General features: G+C 48.3%; 1 protein-coding gene and 1 long non-coding RNA gene across 8 annotated transcripts in view; one reads left to right on the forward strand and one right to left on the reverse strand.

Moving 5' to 3' along the window:
* The window catches only part of Eip74EF (Ecdysone-induced protein E74), a 132,635-nt gene that overhangs the window by 68,736 nt on the left and 46,101 nt on the right, over positions 1-17,798 (forward strand). Inside the window, exon 1 of one of the 7 annotated variants that reach the window (XM_018030527.2) lies at positions 15,467-16,844. The exons of the other annotated variants lie outside the window; for them this stretch is intronic. Within the exon in view, the coding sequence (XP_017886016.1) occupies positions 16,529-16,844 (316 nt within the window). The 5' untranslated portion in view covers positions 15,467-16,528. Of the gene's footprint in view, positions 1-15,466; positions 16,845-17,798 lie in introns of those variants that run through there. 7 annotated transcript variants of the gene reach the window in all.
* Positions 1-17,798, reverse strand: part of LOC113464730 (uncharacterized) — an 85,154-nt gene that overhangs the window by 20,603 nt on the left and 46,753 nt on the right. The window lies entirely within an intron of this gene.

Below are 17,798 nucleotides of genomic sequence, written 5' to 3' on the forward strand. Positions count from 1 at the left end.
TCGAATTCCATCGAGAGCTGGTAGACACGGTTTACTCTTAATCATTCGTTGCACCATTACATGCTCGTAAATATCTCAATCTCTCCTTCACATGTAAAACTATTTGTCTCGTATCGACTAAGGAAGTACTTATTCATACTTCCTCTATCTCGAGTTTGCTTTCACTGCACTTGCTTTCGTTCTTTAATATCCCCGTTGAGTTTCCCAAGCGTTCGTTGCATTTCGTATTCCTCTTATATTTCAATATAATGGATCCTTGTTTGTCCAAACCTCAGGTTCCCCTATATAAAAACATAGCGGAGTGGGAATTGTGGGTGCACCTCTATTATCCGAACGGTGTTATCCTCCGGCCTATCTGGATAATCGAGATTCCACTGTACATGCGACTCTCTTAAGGATTATTTGTTTATATATTTCGTTTTTCTTTTTTATCTCGAGGATAAAAAATAAGAAGACTTTCTTCATGTCCTTGTTTTAACGCAATGTGTTTATCAATTTTCGACAATTCTTGCAATGATCTCAGAGAACGGGTTTAATCGTTGAAAGCATCGGAACGTACAGGCGGTGCCACGAAACGCATAAAACAGAATTCTGATTGTGCAACGCCATCCTGACGTTTACACGCGTTTTCGATTCGCGCGCATGCACGTGCGTTCCGCGCACGCATCCAAGGGAAACGAGAACGAGAACGAGACGCGCGCTGCACTGAATCTTAGTGATCGACATCAGCTGTTACCTGACTGGCTCATCGGATATGGAGCAACCGTGAACGAGATAAATACAGAGAAAAACGTCAACAAAAAAAGCGTGAAGAGCTAAAGAGGATTGACGCGTATTCTTGCATCATACCTTCCTGTCGTATCATCGTTACATATATGCCACATACAACTTTCCTCATCAATCTTATGACGTATTGTGTCAATAGAAATTAATGTAAAATCACGAGTCTTATTCGATTTCGAATTGTTGAATGACGTACGATATTCGAGAAATCTTGAAATCTGACAAAATGGCGGAGTTTTTAAGAAATTTTTCGATTTTTCCTTAAAGAATTGTCGTTTCTTCGTTACGATAATTACAGTTTTCATCCAATCAAGAATATCCTAGATCGCTCAACAATAAAGCATGTCTAAAACACTCTGTTAAAATTTCAAGTCAATCGGATAATTGGTGTTTAAGTTATAGTGTCAGCAAATTTGAAAAATACCATTTCAAGAAAAACGCGTTTAAAGTATTAACTATTACATTATTACTTATGTTATATTAATACTATTAGAAGGCTGCCACTCGAAAACTAGTTGAGATCCGACCTTCAACTTTTAGTATGATATTTTTGAAGGTATAAACTTTCGAAAAAATTCGTTTTTTCTTAAGTTTCACCCTTAAAGGACTTCATAAAAATGATTTGGTAAAATGCATGCATTAGTACAATAAACTCGATCAAATAAAAAATTCTTATAAAACACCTAATGAAATACCAGAATAATCAATTAATGCATATCGACTTACATCGTGTGATTATAACTATATAATTGATTTATTGATTTAGTCTGGACTAAATAATATCTCTCAGTTGAAACAGTTGCTAATTCAGAATACTTTCGAAACTCGTATGATGAACAGTGACCATTTAGATACGAGGGTACGATAGAAACGGCACCTGAAGACTATCCCCATCGCGTGTCTCCCCTGTTTGAATTTCACCGAAGCGACGCGCGTGTATTGTCTTCTAGCATTGGTTCAAGCGAAGTGTGGAGGTTTAAACGAGCGAGAAATTGGGGTCGCGGGCGTGAGAGGGAAAAGAGTAGCGCGCACAGGAGCCCTTCGCGGAGAGACAAGTTTTCTAGGGGACTTGAACGGAGTCGTACGCATCGATCGATGGACACCTATAGCGCAACGCTTTCCTTTTCCGTGATAAATCGACGAGGAAAACTCGACTCGGCCGAGAATAGAAATGAGATCTCAAATGGGATATCGGAGATCAGCCTCGAACGTTCCATTCGTAAACAGAAACGACGACGACGACGACGACGACGACGGTGTCCAACTGTGTTTTTATGTAAGAATTTCTCGACCTACATTCGTGCGAACTTATTGAACAGGAAAATCTCCGAACGTGCGTCTAGCGCTCCGGTGCGCAATTACCCATCTGTTCAAAGTGGCGCCCACGCTAAATGATTTTTTTTCTAAGGAAATCTTGTCGCCGGAAGAGGATAAGGGATCGCGGCGTCTCGAGGCGGTAAGGTCGCGAATCGTTATTTTTACGTCCCCAGAGAGGGTGGAACGCGAGCCGGCCTTCGCTACGTGGCATAGAAGCGTGTAGGTCGACGAGAATTACCGCGGGATACGAGAAAGAGGAGAGATAGAACGCGCGTCTGCCAGATGCATCGGAGAAAAGTCGTGCGTCGCCGCGCGTGCATAGGAACGAACGATCGGCTCCGGCTCTTCGGGATACGCACGTGCGTGTTGGTGATCGCTGAACGACAAAGCGTTCTCTCTCGGTTCTGTTCGCGCAGGTAGATGCAGCGCGGCAACGCGCCGTCGTTCCGTGGAGAGGGCGGAAAGTTGCATGCGAGTGCAAGCGTGTGGAGCAACGGCGCGGTGCGACGGCCACGCGAGAGGAGAGGGAACGGGCACGGAGTTACGGTAGGGGGCACTAAGAGTAGGAATATTCAGGTCGCGCCTTGACATACTTGTACTTACCACGTGCATCGAACGAACGGCGCATGCGTCCCTCCGATGCACCGCGCGCGGACTCGCGCAAAACCGAACCGCTCTCCGCGTTGCTGCATCCCGCCAAAAACCGAGCGCCAGCTCGAACAATACGAAGCGAGAATCTCCTCCTCTCTAATCTGTATTTCGTCCTTTTTTTAATTCATCGTATAAATTTCTTTTCATCGGTCACGTCTTTTAATGTTATTTCAATCGCTAAGAAATTCCTAGAGAAATTCCGCGAATGTATCGAAGATTGAATTCATCAATGGAGTCATGGAAACGTTTTAAGGGAGTTCTATCTTTACATCAGTAGACGAAAGGATGATTAACTTTAATTTGTCTACGTCTTTGACGCATCAAAATTGGGTTAAAGTCCAACAGTATCGATGTCAGATTGAGCATTGAAAAATAAGACGTAGACTTATTAGTCGTTTCGAATTTTGTTGCTCTAGAGGAAACTAACACAAGCCTGAGCTGGCTCAGTTTCATTGTTACTAACTGTACTTGGCTTCCTTTGTCCATTTACGTAGATTTGGATCTTTTAATAGATCTTTGACTGTTATTAAAAAAATTTTGGGCAATATCTGATTGACAAGTGTTTCACGATAAAAACTGTATCAGAATCTGATTGGTAATTTCATTATCGATATAACTCTCTTAACTCCTTGTCTAGCCTCGAAGATTTGAAATTAAAATGAAAAGTATCATCGTGCCGACCATTCGTTTTGTTTTGTCAGCGAGGAATTCATAAATCTGGTTAATTATACAGGAAGCCTGATTGTTTTCGAATACTTCGTTTCGTGGGTAGACGCGCGAAGCTATGCAAATGTAACGTCGCGAGTTTCGTCACGTTTTAATTTAAGATCGACGCCGATGCTCGATGTCAGCGATATTAGATGCGAGACGACATGTACACACGTTTTCTAATCAATTTTGCCACTCGACTCTTTCGTCTAGGAAACGATAGCGAGCGTGGCTCGTTAATTATCGAATAACGATACTGACGACTCACACCGGCCGATATACGTCTACGAGTACATCGGTACATTGACCGGTTAATAATCGCGCGGGTTGCGAGGTAACGCCATTCGCAGGTAACCGTATTTATTCCGGCATTATCGCGCGATCACGAGCACAGTCATTACGAAGCTTCGTGATTTCGCGTCGACTCGACCTAATTCCCGTCGCGTTACGTCGCCGCCGTTGAAAAACGACGAGGCGAACGGGACAATTCCATTCGATCGTTCGGATATTTTCTAAAACAGAACTAGGCATTGAAAAAGGGACGCTCGTTTTCTTTATTGTCTGGCTGTTTCGAGGAAAATAGGCACGCGCGGTGCAGTGAAACACTCGACGGCCGCTTTTATCGTGTCGCACGGCAGCGCGCGGGGCCGCCGAGGGAAAGAGAGAAGCAGCGAAACGTGGCGGGAATCACTCGAGCCGCCCGCGAATTCCGTGAAAATAGATCGCATTTCACTGACAGGCAAAATGGCGTAACACCGTTTTCATTGAAATCGAGGTTACGGTATTATACATCTCGGATATGATGGCTATGCGCGCTCCAACGCGGGTACCACCTATCCACTCGGCCGTCTTCGAGCTCAGGCCATGCTTCTCTTCCATTACAAATAATTATCCGCTGTTATGCAGTAAAACGATTCCGTCAATTATCTTCTCGACCCTTCCGTAGAAACATGCTCGTATCGCAACTACACTAACGGTGTTAATCAAGGAAACGGTCTTGTCGTTAAATAAACGCTCGATTCTTAATAGATCTATTAATGGTGACACGTGTTTTCGACGGATAAAGAAACGTAATGTATCTCGCGGCATCCAGTTTCTTGCGTTACTCGCCAAAAAGTGTCGATTTCGTTGGCACATCCTCGGGGAAAAGTGGCCTTCCACGGTGAGACGGGTTCGCCGCTGGGGGAAAGGTGAATCCGGTCTCTTCGCCGACGTACCTGCCCGCTCGTATACCCGAAGAAAAGGAAAGAGTCGGAGAAAAAAGTGGCATAGTTTCACTGTCCGCTCTGTTGCGGTGCATGGATTCACGCGATCTTAAGTGAACTTCTCACCGTGGAGAATCCCCTTTAAGGCACCGCGACCGTGATTTCTTTCCACTTCCTTTCGTTTCCCTCCGGTGTACGCGTCGCCCGTTTTCTTTCGAGCGATTCGTTTTCAATAAAATCTGATTACAATAGAAAGCGAACGCATCTCTCGTTTCTCTGCGCGCTGGCAGAAGAAGGAATATATAAAAGTTGCGCAACATCGCTACTTACAGATTACGGAGTATCGACTCGCTTCGTTACCATACGAACGGGCGACGATAACGCTGAGCGAAACGGTGTCACGAGAACGAGTCACGGAAATTAGCGAGCAACTCGAGAGCGCCCGTTTCGCTCCGATCCGACCATTCCCTCGAATGCATTGTGATTAAACGAAAAATTAGGATCGCGACGGGTTAGGGCTGGCGTACCTTGTAAGGAATGCGAATCGTATCGACTGATCGAAGTAGGAAAAGGACGAGGATAGAGCGCGTGGCGGGGCGCGAGTCGAGCTTAAAGCGATGCAACAATGCAAAGCCGAGTAGCCGGCTTATCTAGGCCAGGGCTAGCGTGGCGAACGACTCGTTGCTGTTCGCTCGCTCGCTCGCTCCCGCTCGTAGTACGTGCATGCAGCGAGCGTTGCACGTGCGTGCATACGCGGTGGCGAGCGCGAACGCGTGTACTGATCGTAATGAAGAATCGCGTGTATTTTCCAGCCCGAAACGTCGCCACGGGTCTCGTGTCGGAGCCACTACGCGCCTTGTCCACTTGCCACTGTGGTACATATACGTACATCTTTGACGAGAGTCCTGTGCGTACGCCGGCCAGATCCACTGCGTTCTGGCCGTGTGCTCACGCACAGGTGATCTCGATCTCACTTTCGGTTCGCACCACAGTAGCTGACGTCTAGCAACGTCAATTTCTATTGGAGATCGAGTAGTTCTCGCGTGCCACTTCGACGCGACGACTGCATTTGAAAAACAGAATCGTTCTCACGATTTATTTTTACGACAGCTCGGAAAGTTGGACGTGAATGATTCCAGCTTCGAAGGAAGACTCGAAAGAGACAACTACTTCCTGGCGAGATTTCTTTAACCACTTCGTCAGTGTGTAATCGGTCATTATCCATGCGTATTTATTTATACATTCCATGATACATTATTTTACAATTGCATATCGTCGGCAAATGCGTTTACATTTTCGATCGACGAAACGTGTGAACCGATCGGTTTCGTAATAGAAACGGCGATACAGTTGCCGCTATGAATTCTTAGTTATTCGAATATGTTAGATTCTCGAACACGTCTGTCTTTGAGACGATCTCTGCCTTTCATCGTCCTCGTTTTTGATACGATCGGAGTTTTTGAGAACGATCAACGCACGCGTCGCACGCGACCTCATTACGCAATCCTGTCACTCCTTGCGGTATTTATCTTCGTATTAGCGTAAGTTTTTTACCGGAGTTTTCCAGTCGGCGAGGGGAGACGCCGTGCAGCAAACAAACATTGCGGCGGACCGAAGACGATAACGCCTCCTCGCTCTTACGTACTTCGCGATGAGCGTCTGCGGAATAAGCGATCGAAGAACCGGAATCAATTATATTTTAAATCATCTTAGCTGTTAGAACAAGACAACTGGAACTGCCAGTCGAACCTACTCCTACTATTAACAAGTCTCATTAATTCTCCAATCGAAAATTCCGCGACTGGTTACGCCAGCGAACGGATTTAACGATGCACGACTAAGCCGTGATAAACACACGGTATTTTTGAAAATATAAAATTGCATCATATTTTCGATCAAATCTTTAGCATATTTATTTCCATCGTTTCCAATAGAAAATCGTTCTCACTTATTAAAAACTAAAATTTCTATGGGAATTTGTTTAAACCTTTAAAAGTAGCGATATTCATTTTATTTTTTATATTCCATACGTTTTTGAATACTTTTTTTTTAATTTAAGCTTTTGGAAATTCAAGGGGATTTATTACTGCTACATCGGTTTATAACAGTTTTGAAATAACATTACAAAATGTATCGCTAATTTGACTAGGATTTAACTCTAAAGCTGCAACGTTAAAAGAACGATATATACATATGTATATACGCACATATCTATATTTTATATTTCCTGCAAATACAATTTTTTAGTAAATGCGTGAAATCCGCAGACTGTTGCCTGGAAGAACGAACTTGATGCATACTTTCGCACCGAGTTCATGCTTATACCGAGTACAATGGCCGTATAAAAAAAGGTGGCACGCTATCGATTCGCGCTATCTGTTGCTCGCGACTAGCCGCGGCGACTAGAAGTAGGAAATGAAACCTGAGTCACTTTTAACCGCGTCGCATGACGCAGCGTGCATGACAGCCGGGCAGGGCGCGCACCGTGACACAAATGAAGCGTATTTTCACGCGAACGGAAGGGGACTCGCGCTTACTTGGATACGTACTCGCGTCTCCCGTTTCCTCCCGCCTGCCGTTCACCCGTCTGTTTTTCACTTTTCCTCTCGGCGCAACGCGCTGCGGCGACGCATCTAGCCGATTGGAAATGCGCGACGCGTTCGAAATCGTTCCGGGAAGATTGAAATTCGTCGGACGTTCGCCGGCTCGGCTCGCGCCTTGCCGCCGTTGCACTCGCCCGTGACGTCAATGGTCGAACAGGCGCGCAACGTGTGCAGGACTCGACGGGAGATGCGAATTCAAGGATGCGACGAGTCACCGACTCTGCACGGTCCTCTGTACTAGAGATTAGTAATGATCAGAGAATCTTCTGCAATGATGAACTTTAGGTTTTTCATTGAAAACTTAAGAGTAGGGTGAAGAATTGAGAACGACCATTTCGGAAGCAGTCTTTATCGTAATCAGTTAGGGGATACATTGAATCAAAAATATTTCTACATTAGATTTTAAGTCCATCGCCTGTTCACTGTGAGAACTAACTTCTTTGAGAACGTGCACCTATTCGATAGATCTGGTAGGGTTAAGACGTTCCTGCTTAAGTCTTCCTGGCCGGTCGATTCCCCCTCGGGTTTTTCCGAGGTATCAGGACATCGGCTTAGAAATAGGTCGCCGGTGAAACAGGATGTGAAAAATAAGGCTCGCGGAAGGTGTTCTCGGTAGCAGCAGTTTCTACGTTCAACCAGACCGTCCATTCCTCCATCTCGTTCATCTCCCTCTTGTCCGGTTGTTTCCCCGATCGCTACATAGACCCGTGTCTCTCGGTCCTTTCCCGCTTTTTCTCTCTCTTTACAGAAGAGAACAGACAGCGTATACGCGCGCGCGCGCGCGTACACACACGGTGCGTTCGTTAAACGTGTACACATCGTTGCTCAGGCGAATACGCGGGCTCGAACTCCTTCGACTCGCGCAGCGCCGAGAGTTGCAGTTGCAGTTGCACGCTCGGTGGGGGTACGCAGGCCTTGGGAGAGTTCGCTGCACCTCTCGAGAGTCCGTCCGTCTGACCGTCCTCCCTCTCGGCCCCTCATCTAGCTCTCCTACCGCCACCTAACCCTCCACCTTCCTCTTCGATGCTGCCGGTGTTTGTATTGGTGCTGCTGCTGCTGCTGCTGCTGCTGTTGCTGCTGCGACTCCCCGTCTTCTTCCTCCTACGTACTTCTCTTCGAACTCGCTTTCGAGCTCGTTCTCTCGATCCTCCGCCGTCGATGACTTCCCCTTTCCAAGTCGAGACGTGCATATGCAACCGAACCACTATAGGATAATGTACATGCATACATACCTACGTTCGCACATGCATGCACGCGACTCCGCGCTCGTGTTCCCTCTTCTCTAGCGTGTCCGTGTGTCCGTTTAGTCTCCTCCTCTCGACCCGCGCTGCGGTCGCCACCAGAAAGAGATACGACACGATCTTTGAGTACCGACGACTCGACGTGTGCCTCCGGAGCGTCAGATTCCACCGCCGGGACCAGAAGCTTTCCAGGACATTCTCGATCCTCGCCGAGATCGGGACATCCCACCCCGCCGTCCTCTCCCCCTTTCCTTCCCGACGTTATTTCCACGTAGCACACGTATCCACCTCGGTGCATCCTCGCGATTTATTCCCGCTTGTTCTAGCACAATACACAGGTAGGTCCAACAGCTCGATGCCTCTTCCAGTGATTTGTAATGTTCGAAGGCAATCGTCGTAGAGGACGATTTGTTCTTACGTCGAGCGATAAAGAAAGCGGCGGAACAGTGGTGTCGCATCAGAAAATCGGCGATCTCGAGGGAAATCCTGTATGGATCGAGCCTCGGTTCCGATCGCTACAGGCTCGCCAGTTGGCAAACCTCTTCCCGAGCGCGTTCCCTCCCTGGTTCATCTATAATCGCGACCTCCACTCGAACTATTCCCCCCCGAGAAGCTGTTTTTTCGCGTTCCGTTTCCTAGATAGCACGAGTCGGGCTTGTGACTCAAGTGTTAGTATGACTAAATATAGCCGTGAACTTATAAATAGCCGCGGGTGGAATTTGTGGGCAACGGCGAGGGTATGGTAAATTAAATGCGATTCAACTTCCTGCCAAGAAGCGGCGTTCGGCCTAGAGAAAGATCAAGGGACGCGTCGTGACAGAGAGAGAGAGAGAGAGAGAGATATATAGAGAAGCGCGAGAGAGGTGGAGAGGGACATAGAATTGCACACGGAGTCGGCTACGTTCGTATGTGGAACATTGCCAAGCCTTTGCTCTCTCGATCGACTTTGTAGACACAATAACGAATGTTTAAGCAATAATCGCCGGCCCGGACCTGCCTCAGTGTCCGCGGCGTTGCCTGGAAACAAACCGGGACCCACTCGACACAGGGACTCCTTCCTTACCTCTCGCTCTCTCTTTCTCTCTCTCTCTCTCTCTCTTTCTCTCGTTCGTCCTCGTTGTCGTCTGGTTTGGAGCGCAGGTGCGCGCGTAGGTATACCTCCGCGAGAGATGCGGTCTCGATAAAACATTGCGGCCCCTCGTACCCGGGTACCGACGAATTATTCTCGTGCATTAATGCCGCGCGAATGACTTACGATCCTCCTCTGTCGTCTTGTTTCAGTCTCGATCTTCCGGGAAATATTGAATCCGCGCGAGAACTCAGAATTCCCGAATTATGAAAATGAAGACAGGTTTTACCGTGTCGTTTTCAAAATGGTTTCGATCCGCAACGTGGATTAAAATTAAATTGCCTTCCTCATGCGTCACACTCGACGAAGGTACGATTGAACGAACCTTTTGTCCGATTTTGTCCGAGGATCGCAAGCGTATCTGGTGGTTTATGGACGGTAGCAGGCGCGTTTAAATGATCGTCGAGGAGTGGATAAGCGTAATTAAGAGGATCCTGGTGAACAGTCCAGGCGGGCAAGGCTGGTAGCCGGGCAACGCCCAGAGAGGAGGCGAGCGCGGAGCGGGCGGCGAGGTGCAGAGCGCGCGGCAACCGAATAGAATAATAAAATAAAAAGAGCGTTTAGCGACAAGGAGGGCAGCAATGTGGCGGCTGGTTGTTCCGGCCGCGTGTGACTGAGCACATTGTAGACACAATAAAGGGGAACGCTTTAAACAATAACCTCGCGGCTCGTTTGGCCGGACGTGCGTCTGAAGCACGCGTGTGAGAGGGCGCGGAGTGCCTGAACACTCGCCGCACCGTCTCCGTTCTGCGCTCTGTTCTGCTCTCTCGTACTCTTCTTATCCGTGTGCGCGCATTTTCTGCGTGTCCGCGCGCGCTGCACGCGTGCACGTATGCCTGTATTCCGAGGCGTGTGTGTTAGGGTCGTTCGAATACGGAGTGCGGACCTTGGAAGCCGTTCGTAGCGGATCGAGGGAATCTTTCCGGTTCTCGCGGACGTGAGCCAAGAGGGATTCTTCGTCGTCGTCGTCGTCGTCGTCGTCGTCGTGTTCTTCTTCTTCTTCTGCTTCGTCCTTCTCGTCTTCCCTCCGTTTCCTTTCTCCTCCTACGGCCACACGAAGTGATACTCCATGACTTCTCCTGCCTCTTCTGGTTTCGGTGCTCGTCGTATGTACCCGGATTGAGTTATTTCTTCGTGCTCTTGATCGTCGTGTCGCGTAAAGAAAAAACGAGCATGTGCTTCGCTAGATTAAAGGATAACTGGAACGTGACTCCGCGTTCCCATCTTTCCAATTCGTCCGCCTTTTCTTCCTCGCGGTCGAAACGATCGTTTGCATAGTAAAAGCGGATCGCCCTTATCTTTGGACACGGATCGCACTTTTAATTGGATTATGGATATATATGGACGGCGATAAAGAAAGTGTCCGATCCGCGAGGAGAAAAATCTCCGCGATAGGGAAACTGGCGGTTATGGCTGGCGTGCATGCGTTTGGTATATGGAACGTGGCGGCGATTTCGCTTGGACGGCTGACTTTTCTTTCTCGAGCCAAACGGCTGCACCACTGATTCTCCTCGCCGTGAAAAGGAAAACGAGGCGGCACGCACACGCCACGGATTCGCGCACCCTCGTGTCCTTGGAAAGTCCCGATCACGGGAGGCCTGCTTCACGGTTTCTGGCACTTGGAGCGTGGCTCATTCGGCATGGCAACCGGCCGCGGAACCGGCCGCAAACCTTCTTCTCTCCTCCTGATTCTAATCGACTCGAAACGACGACTACCGGTCGTGGCACCAGGACGAGATGCGGCGTCGTTCGATCGGGGCGAATCTTGAGAAACCTTTTTGGCTCCCCTCTGATCCCCGGAGAGAGAAGAAGTCGCCAGTGCGACCGAGGAAGAAATCATCCGCGGCGACGGGAGAAACGTGCAGTCGAGGAAAAGTGCGCGTTAGTCTCGGCCTGAATCGCCGGCTAATACCTCTTCCTCGTCTCTTTCACCTCGCCTACCGATGGATAACAAGAAATTAAATCATCGACGTCTCGAGAGCGCCAAGTCCTAACGAAAGTCGAATCGAAATTCAGCGAGATTCACTATCATTTTCGCTTTCTTTATCCTCAGATTCTTCTTACGCACCGTGACTACGTTTTGTATTGGCAACAGATAGTTAGATGGGTTTAAAACAGAGAAGTTCATCCAGAGATTAGATATTTTCAAAGATGTTTTGAAGGTACAATACGGTATTCACGGTTGATGACGAGAAGACACGTTCTGAAAATGCGTGTCAGCAGAGAAGTACGTGGTGACGGTTTTAGTAGAAGCGGCAGGTTGGACATTCTAATTGCAGGAAAACACGTGGCCAAGAAAAAAAAGGCCTAGATACACTTTCTTCGCTGTCGCTCGGACAGGAAACGTCGTTACCCTGTAAAAAAGGAAATTTCTCTTTCGTCGTTCCCCTCTTCGTGACGTCTTCGCGTTCTCTTTTCCCTCGCGCACTCCTCCCCGCCCCGGCGTTGTCATCCGACCGATATTCGCGTATCGCGAGCGAAAAACCCGCGGATCGAGTGATCGATGCGTCGAAAGGCTTGATGGATTCTGTTCGGTAGAAAGTAGAGGAAAGAGAACGCGACACACCGGCTCGTGGAAATTGTGCCGCGGAACAAAAACAAAATCAACAGGGGGACTCGAACCGCGAAAATGAAAGTGGAAGCTACGAATTTGTACTAGATAATCGCGATACCGATTAGAAATTTTCATGTTAAAAGGATTGCGTAGAAACACCTGAACGATATAATATATAAATGAATGCACGACCCACCAAGTGGGTGCCTTACATCGAAAACTAATTCGATGCAAGAAATTTCATTATAAAATGAAATGAAATACAAGACACTGAATCGTAAAAATATATTTGAATGAATCGAAATCGAACAGGACTGCTGCTGCACTCCTTTGTATGGGGACCTTCAGGATCCCCTCGTATCGACGGGATGTTTATCCGTCATCACATAAATTCTTAGACTTCAACTAACCAAGTCGTCGAGCGATAACGCTTTAACGCTCGAAGGTTTGTGCACCGAAACAAATACCTCTAAATCACCGTTTAAAATGTGCTTAATGTGTCTTAATTTCTGAATAAGTAGAACCGACTAATGGCAATGTGATGTTTCAAAATTCAGGATATATGTAAATCTTTCTTTAAATACACGTGTGCGTGTTCATACGATAGTAATCATGTAGAAGAACCAACTGTTTTCTTAAAGAATTGTATGCCTAATTTAGAACACGGTTCTCTTTGAATTAAGATAAAGTGATTACTAGTTTACTTTACGTTTGAGGAACGCTTTATCGTTCGAAGAGAAATATAGTTTTACAGATAGCATGTAATGTACGGTAGAAGGGATCGGAAATAGAGCGAGCGTCACAGAGGAGCACAAAGTGTGACGTCTCGTGGCGTGAAAGAAACGCAGGGGGACCCGCGGTGCACGGTGATGGATTAGAAATCGTAGTTTTCCTGGATTGGGCGTCGTCCCGTTCCGAGATCGGCGAGAGTTACGAGGTTTTCTCTCCCAGGCCGGCAGCGTCGGCTGTTTTTGCACTAAAATAACTCTCGGCCTGTCCTCCCCCCGGCTTCGGAGCCCAGGCGATTCCGCGAGGGACGGCGAATCGAGGATGGCAAACGCGGTTTCTACACGAGTCTCGAACCCTTAAACGCACGTGTTCTCCTCACCGCGGTCCTAGCGAATTTCGCCTCTGATAAATCACCTTTGTCCCCGCGTGCTGATCTCCGTCCCGAAATCTCCGGTATTCAAATTCCGACTTCAAACTCGGATACAGAAGGCATAATTCTCTACCGTCTGTCGGTGACATCGCTATTAAATTAAATAAAAATATTGTCGCAGTCTCATGAATTAATTTCTCAACGTAGGAACGAACGTCTTTAAACGTAAGTAGGATTCTAAGCAATGACGAGAAATTGGGGTTGTCGCATGCAAATGCAACGTTGCGAAGGTAGAACGAATTCTCTGTCGGGATAACCTTGTTCCACGAAATCGTTGATCGCGGCGCGTGAAAGGCTCTGTTCTGAGGTAAGATTTTTTGGCAACAATAGAATCGCAGCGTTCGACGGACAGGCAGGAAGTGCAATTAAGGCCAAACCGTTTTCACTTATCGGGGAAACGGATCGAAGGAAGGATCCTGGTTGTTCAGAGAGCCCTTCGTACGCGGCTCGTTACGTTTCCAGGATGAAATCTTGAAATCGTCCCACTGCATCGGGACGTAACATGCGCGGCTGCACTCGCACCGCGCAACGCCGAGTCGTATCGCGATTTATCGAACACCGTCGCACCTTTTTTTTCTCTCTCTCGTGATGATTTCTCGCTCGTTTCTGCACGCACGGTGCATGCGTATTCCTCGAGATGGCGAGGTGATAAGACGATCGCTGATGATCGAGAAAAATTTATGTACAATAGCCGTTGTCGTTGCGCGGTGATACAAACCGCGGCGTCACGTGAGAGATTCAACAGCTGGTCGAAAACTTAACGAGGACAGAACACGTTGATCGCCGTGTCGCGCAATAGGACGAGCCTATGAAACTCTCCTCTAGTCGGTCTATTAATATTTGGTACGATGCTTCAGAAACTCGAAGATTTTGACTCGGACCACGATTCTCAGCACGATAAACGTATAAGCAGTCGAACCGTAAAACAGGATTAATCCGATGTTCTCGTGACCCCAACGAGCACGCTCGGATCTCGGCGGGAAGATCATGTTCTTTTTTTCTCATTTCGAGTTGCAGTACAATAGAAGCCAGACGCCAGAGAAGGCGAGCTGAGAGAGGTTGCGAAATCGGTCACTCTCAAGGTTCGCTCTGCATGCCCCGTTGCAAAAACACTTCCGACGTTTTCGTTGCACCTGTGTTTACCGGCTGCAACGAGACGTCGAATTGGAAGTTCCTTTCCGCCGTGACCTCGTACGCACGTTCACCTATTGTGTGTACCGTGCATACGCAATCGTTTCCAGTCTCGTTTCTCGTTCTTCGGTCTCTTCCTATGCGAAACCTGCTGTCGCTCGAATTCATCCTCCGGGGGGACAATGTCAGGGATCGGAGCCAAAAAGAAGTTCTAGCTGAAAATCGTTGCTATTTACGCGACCTTCATGTGAATCGGCACTTTGACCCCTCGATTACGAAGTTCTAAAAATTTACTTTCATCGAAATGTTCACGCTGCGAGGTGAGAAGAATTCTCGTGTGATACGTTAAATAAGGAATGCGAGCGAGAGATATTTTCTTGCGACCTTGCGGACTATTCTGAAAAAGAAGCTTCCGTTGAAACAACTCGTATTTCACGTCGACGCCCGCTGTTTCGAGCTGATCGAAGGTTAATGCCGTGCGAGCCGCTCTTCGTGTGTCCTATCCCAATAGATGAAAAAATAGCTACGACCCGCGAGAGAGAGAGAGAGAGAGAAGTGGGAGCGTAGGAGATGAAAAGTGACGATGGAAGCAGGCCGCGGGGCTGTACGCGTCGAAGGGCAGAGAGGAGACGCGCGAAGCGAGCGAGATGGGAGCAAAGAGGTGGTAAAAAGAAGGGAATAAAAAAAAAAGAAGAGATAAAAAGATTCGAAAGGGGGAACGAGCGAGAGAGGAAATTGTGCGGCAGGAGGGTGTGTGGCATCAGCGGCTCGAACATTGCGGTAGGCTACGCATCCGCGCATCTCGAGCGACGGACGGCTCGCGACTGTGTGTGGGTGCCGGCGTGTAAGTACGTGCGGCGACTCCGATCCGAGGCGTGTTGTGGAGGACCGAAAAGAACCGAAGCCCGTCGACGGAAAGTGCCGATCGCGGCGCGACGGACGGCGCGGCACAGCACTGTACTGTACTGTACTATGTGCGCGCGGTCTACACGAGCGAGAGCGAGTCCGCCGTTCGGAGTCAGAGTGTGAGTCTGGAGTAGTGAGTGAACGAGTCTGGACTAGCGGGCTACCCCGGTTCCGAGTCAGTCAGTGTGCCACCGGCGACCGTAGCCTCGGTGCGGAGAACGTGGATACGCTTCGGCAATTTTTTGTCTCGCGCTTTTTCTCTGTCTCCGACTTCTGTCCGAGACACACGCGTGCAGGCTACGTACGTATGCACGTACGAACGCGTGACCGTATATACACGTCACACAGTGAAGCGAACCGAGCTTTTTGCCAAGTGTGATATGGTCGACGTGCAAACCGATTCTAAGTGATACGTCTTCGTGACGGACCGACGTGATACACTTTAACCGCGATCTCTGTCTATCGTGTTTGAACCCGGCTCGCTGTGTTTTTCCTCGCGACAAGTGTAACCTTACGTACGCCGAAACATCGAACGAGCCGCGTGAACGTCGTTAGTCTCGAGAACTTTTGCCGCGAGGAGCTGCCGGCAGTTTATCCGCTGTGCGTCACGCGTGTCACACGGGACGAAGACACCGCCGGAAGAGTTCTACCTCCCACAAAGATATCTCTCTCCTTCCCTCTCTTTCGTTCGTCGCTTCGCTCGATCCGTTTTATCGCGCCTCTCTGCTCGACCGATTTCACTGAAAGCAATCGAATTTTATCCCAGTGACCAACAGTAGAATACGAGAGACAACGTTTGTATATATATATATATATATCTCGCAACGCGCGGTGATATTTTCGTTCAGTGCATCGATCCCGTTCGATCGGAGAAACCGTCCGCGGAACCTGTGTGATTTTTCTACGCGAGGTAACTCCCCCGTTCGAGTGACAGTGAAATTCGAACAGGAGAGAAAAGCCGGGTCAAGAGCCGGGGGATCCTCAGTGGAATCGGCGAGTGTAATGTTACACGGTATCGGACGAGTGTCAAGTACAAATCGTTGAAGATCAACATGGCAACTGTGCTGTGGTAGCCGTAAATCGGTGTTCGCGAGGAGGACAGACTGGCAGCTAGGGAACGAGGCTGACAAAGCTAGAAACGATGTTGGAGGATCAACCGTTGGACCTGAGCGTCCGTGTGGGTGACTACGCGGAGTTCTCCAGGGACGAGAACGATCAGGAACAGGATCGGAAGGAGCCGATCGACGACTACGGGAACGCCGCGGCGGCACTCAGGTTACGAGGATGCTTCGTCGCCGCCTCGTCCACCGAGTACTCGCAGGAAAGGGAGGATCGTACCTGTTCCGAGGACTCGGACGACTCGTGCTCCGACAACAATCAGAAAGACGGTAACACGAGGTCGAGGTCCAGACCGCCCGGCACCAAACCGTACAAGAAGAATCTTATGAGACGATACCGTGAGTTTTCACTCATACTCTGATCTGTAGCTAGTAATCGTTCCGTGTGCACCTTTGGCTACCAGCGTGCGACACTGCGATTCACATCGAAAAAATCTATTTTCCTTTCGCGGTGTACGTAACGCATGGCAGCTCGACTCGTTTCTGTGAAATTCTATAATAAGATTTATGTTGAAATCGTAAAAAAAAACCTGCCTTCTTCTGTTATGAAGGCAGTTATTTATAATGCGTAATGCACGGCTCGAATCGCCTTTATTTAATCGTCCATTGAATCTGGGCTTGAATACCAAATACCCGGAAGTTTGTATCCTTCGATCAGTAGTTTCGGCGTTGAAATTTAATCGGAACTACATTGGTAGATGGTCCGCTCTCCGGACGATATATGTATAAGCGTGCGCACGTATCAAAGTGTGCGTGTATAAAAAGAGAGCCGAGAAAGAGAGGAAAAAGAAATTTATACGGGGCGAATTGCGTTGCGTGCACGCTCGCTCGCCCAACCGAAAATACGTGCTCCGATCGGTTATGCGAACGGGACGGAGACAGAAAGAAGCCGTACGTACGTACGTACGTACGTGCGTGTGTGTAATTTCGGCTGATAAAAATATTACGCAAGCGAGGCCCGCGAAGGTCGTTCGGCTACGAGCGACGGTAGACTCTTGTCCTGATTATGTGTTTCAGCTATTGGAATCGTTTTGTAATTTTTCTTCGCGCGTTTTCCTTCTCCCACTCCTCCGTCCCGTTCCTCCATACACCACGAGACGGCGAAGCGCGATAATACCTTGTGACCTGCCTCAACCCCAACGAAATTAGTCTCTCTCGTGCCCTTGAAGGTCTGTCCGCTATCTAACACTCGTCCTCTGCGTGGCTCGATCTTTTTACAAATTTTTTTTCTCCCTCGGTATAATTATATAACGTGTAATCGAAAGACTCGGAATCGGTGATGTAAGTCGACAG

Source organism: Ceratina calcarata, unplaced genomic scaffold (assembly GCF_001652005.2).
Source record: "Ceratina calcarata isolate Rehan_Ccalc_2016 unplaced genomic scaffold, ASM165200v1 scaffold127.2, whole genome shotgun sequence".
Taxonomy (NCBI): domain Eukaryota; kingdom Metazoa; phylum Arthropoda; class Insecta; order Hymenoptera; family Apidae; genus Ceratina; species Ceratina calcarata.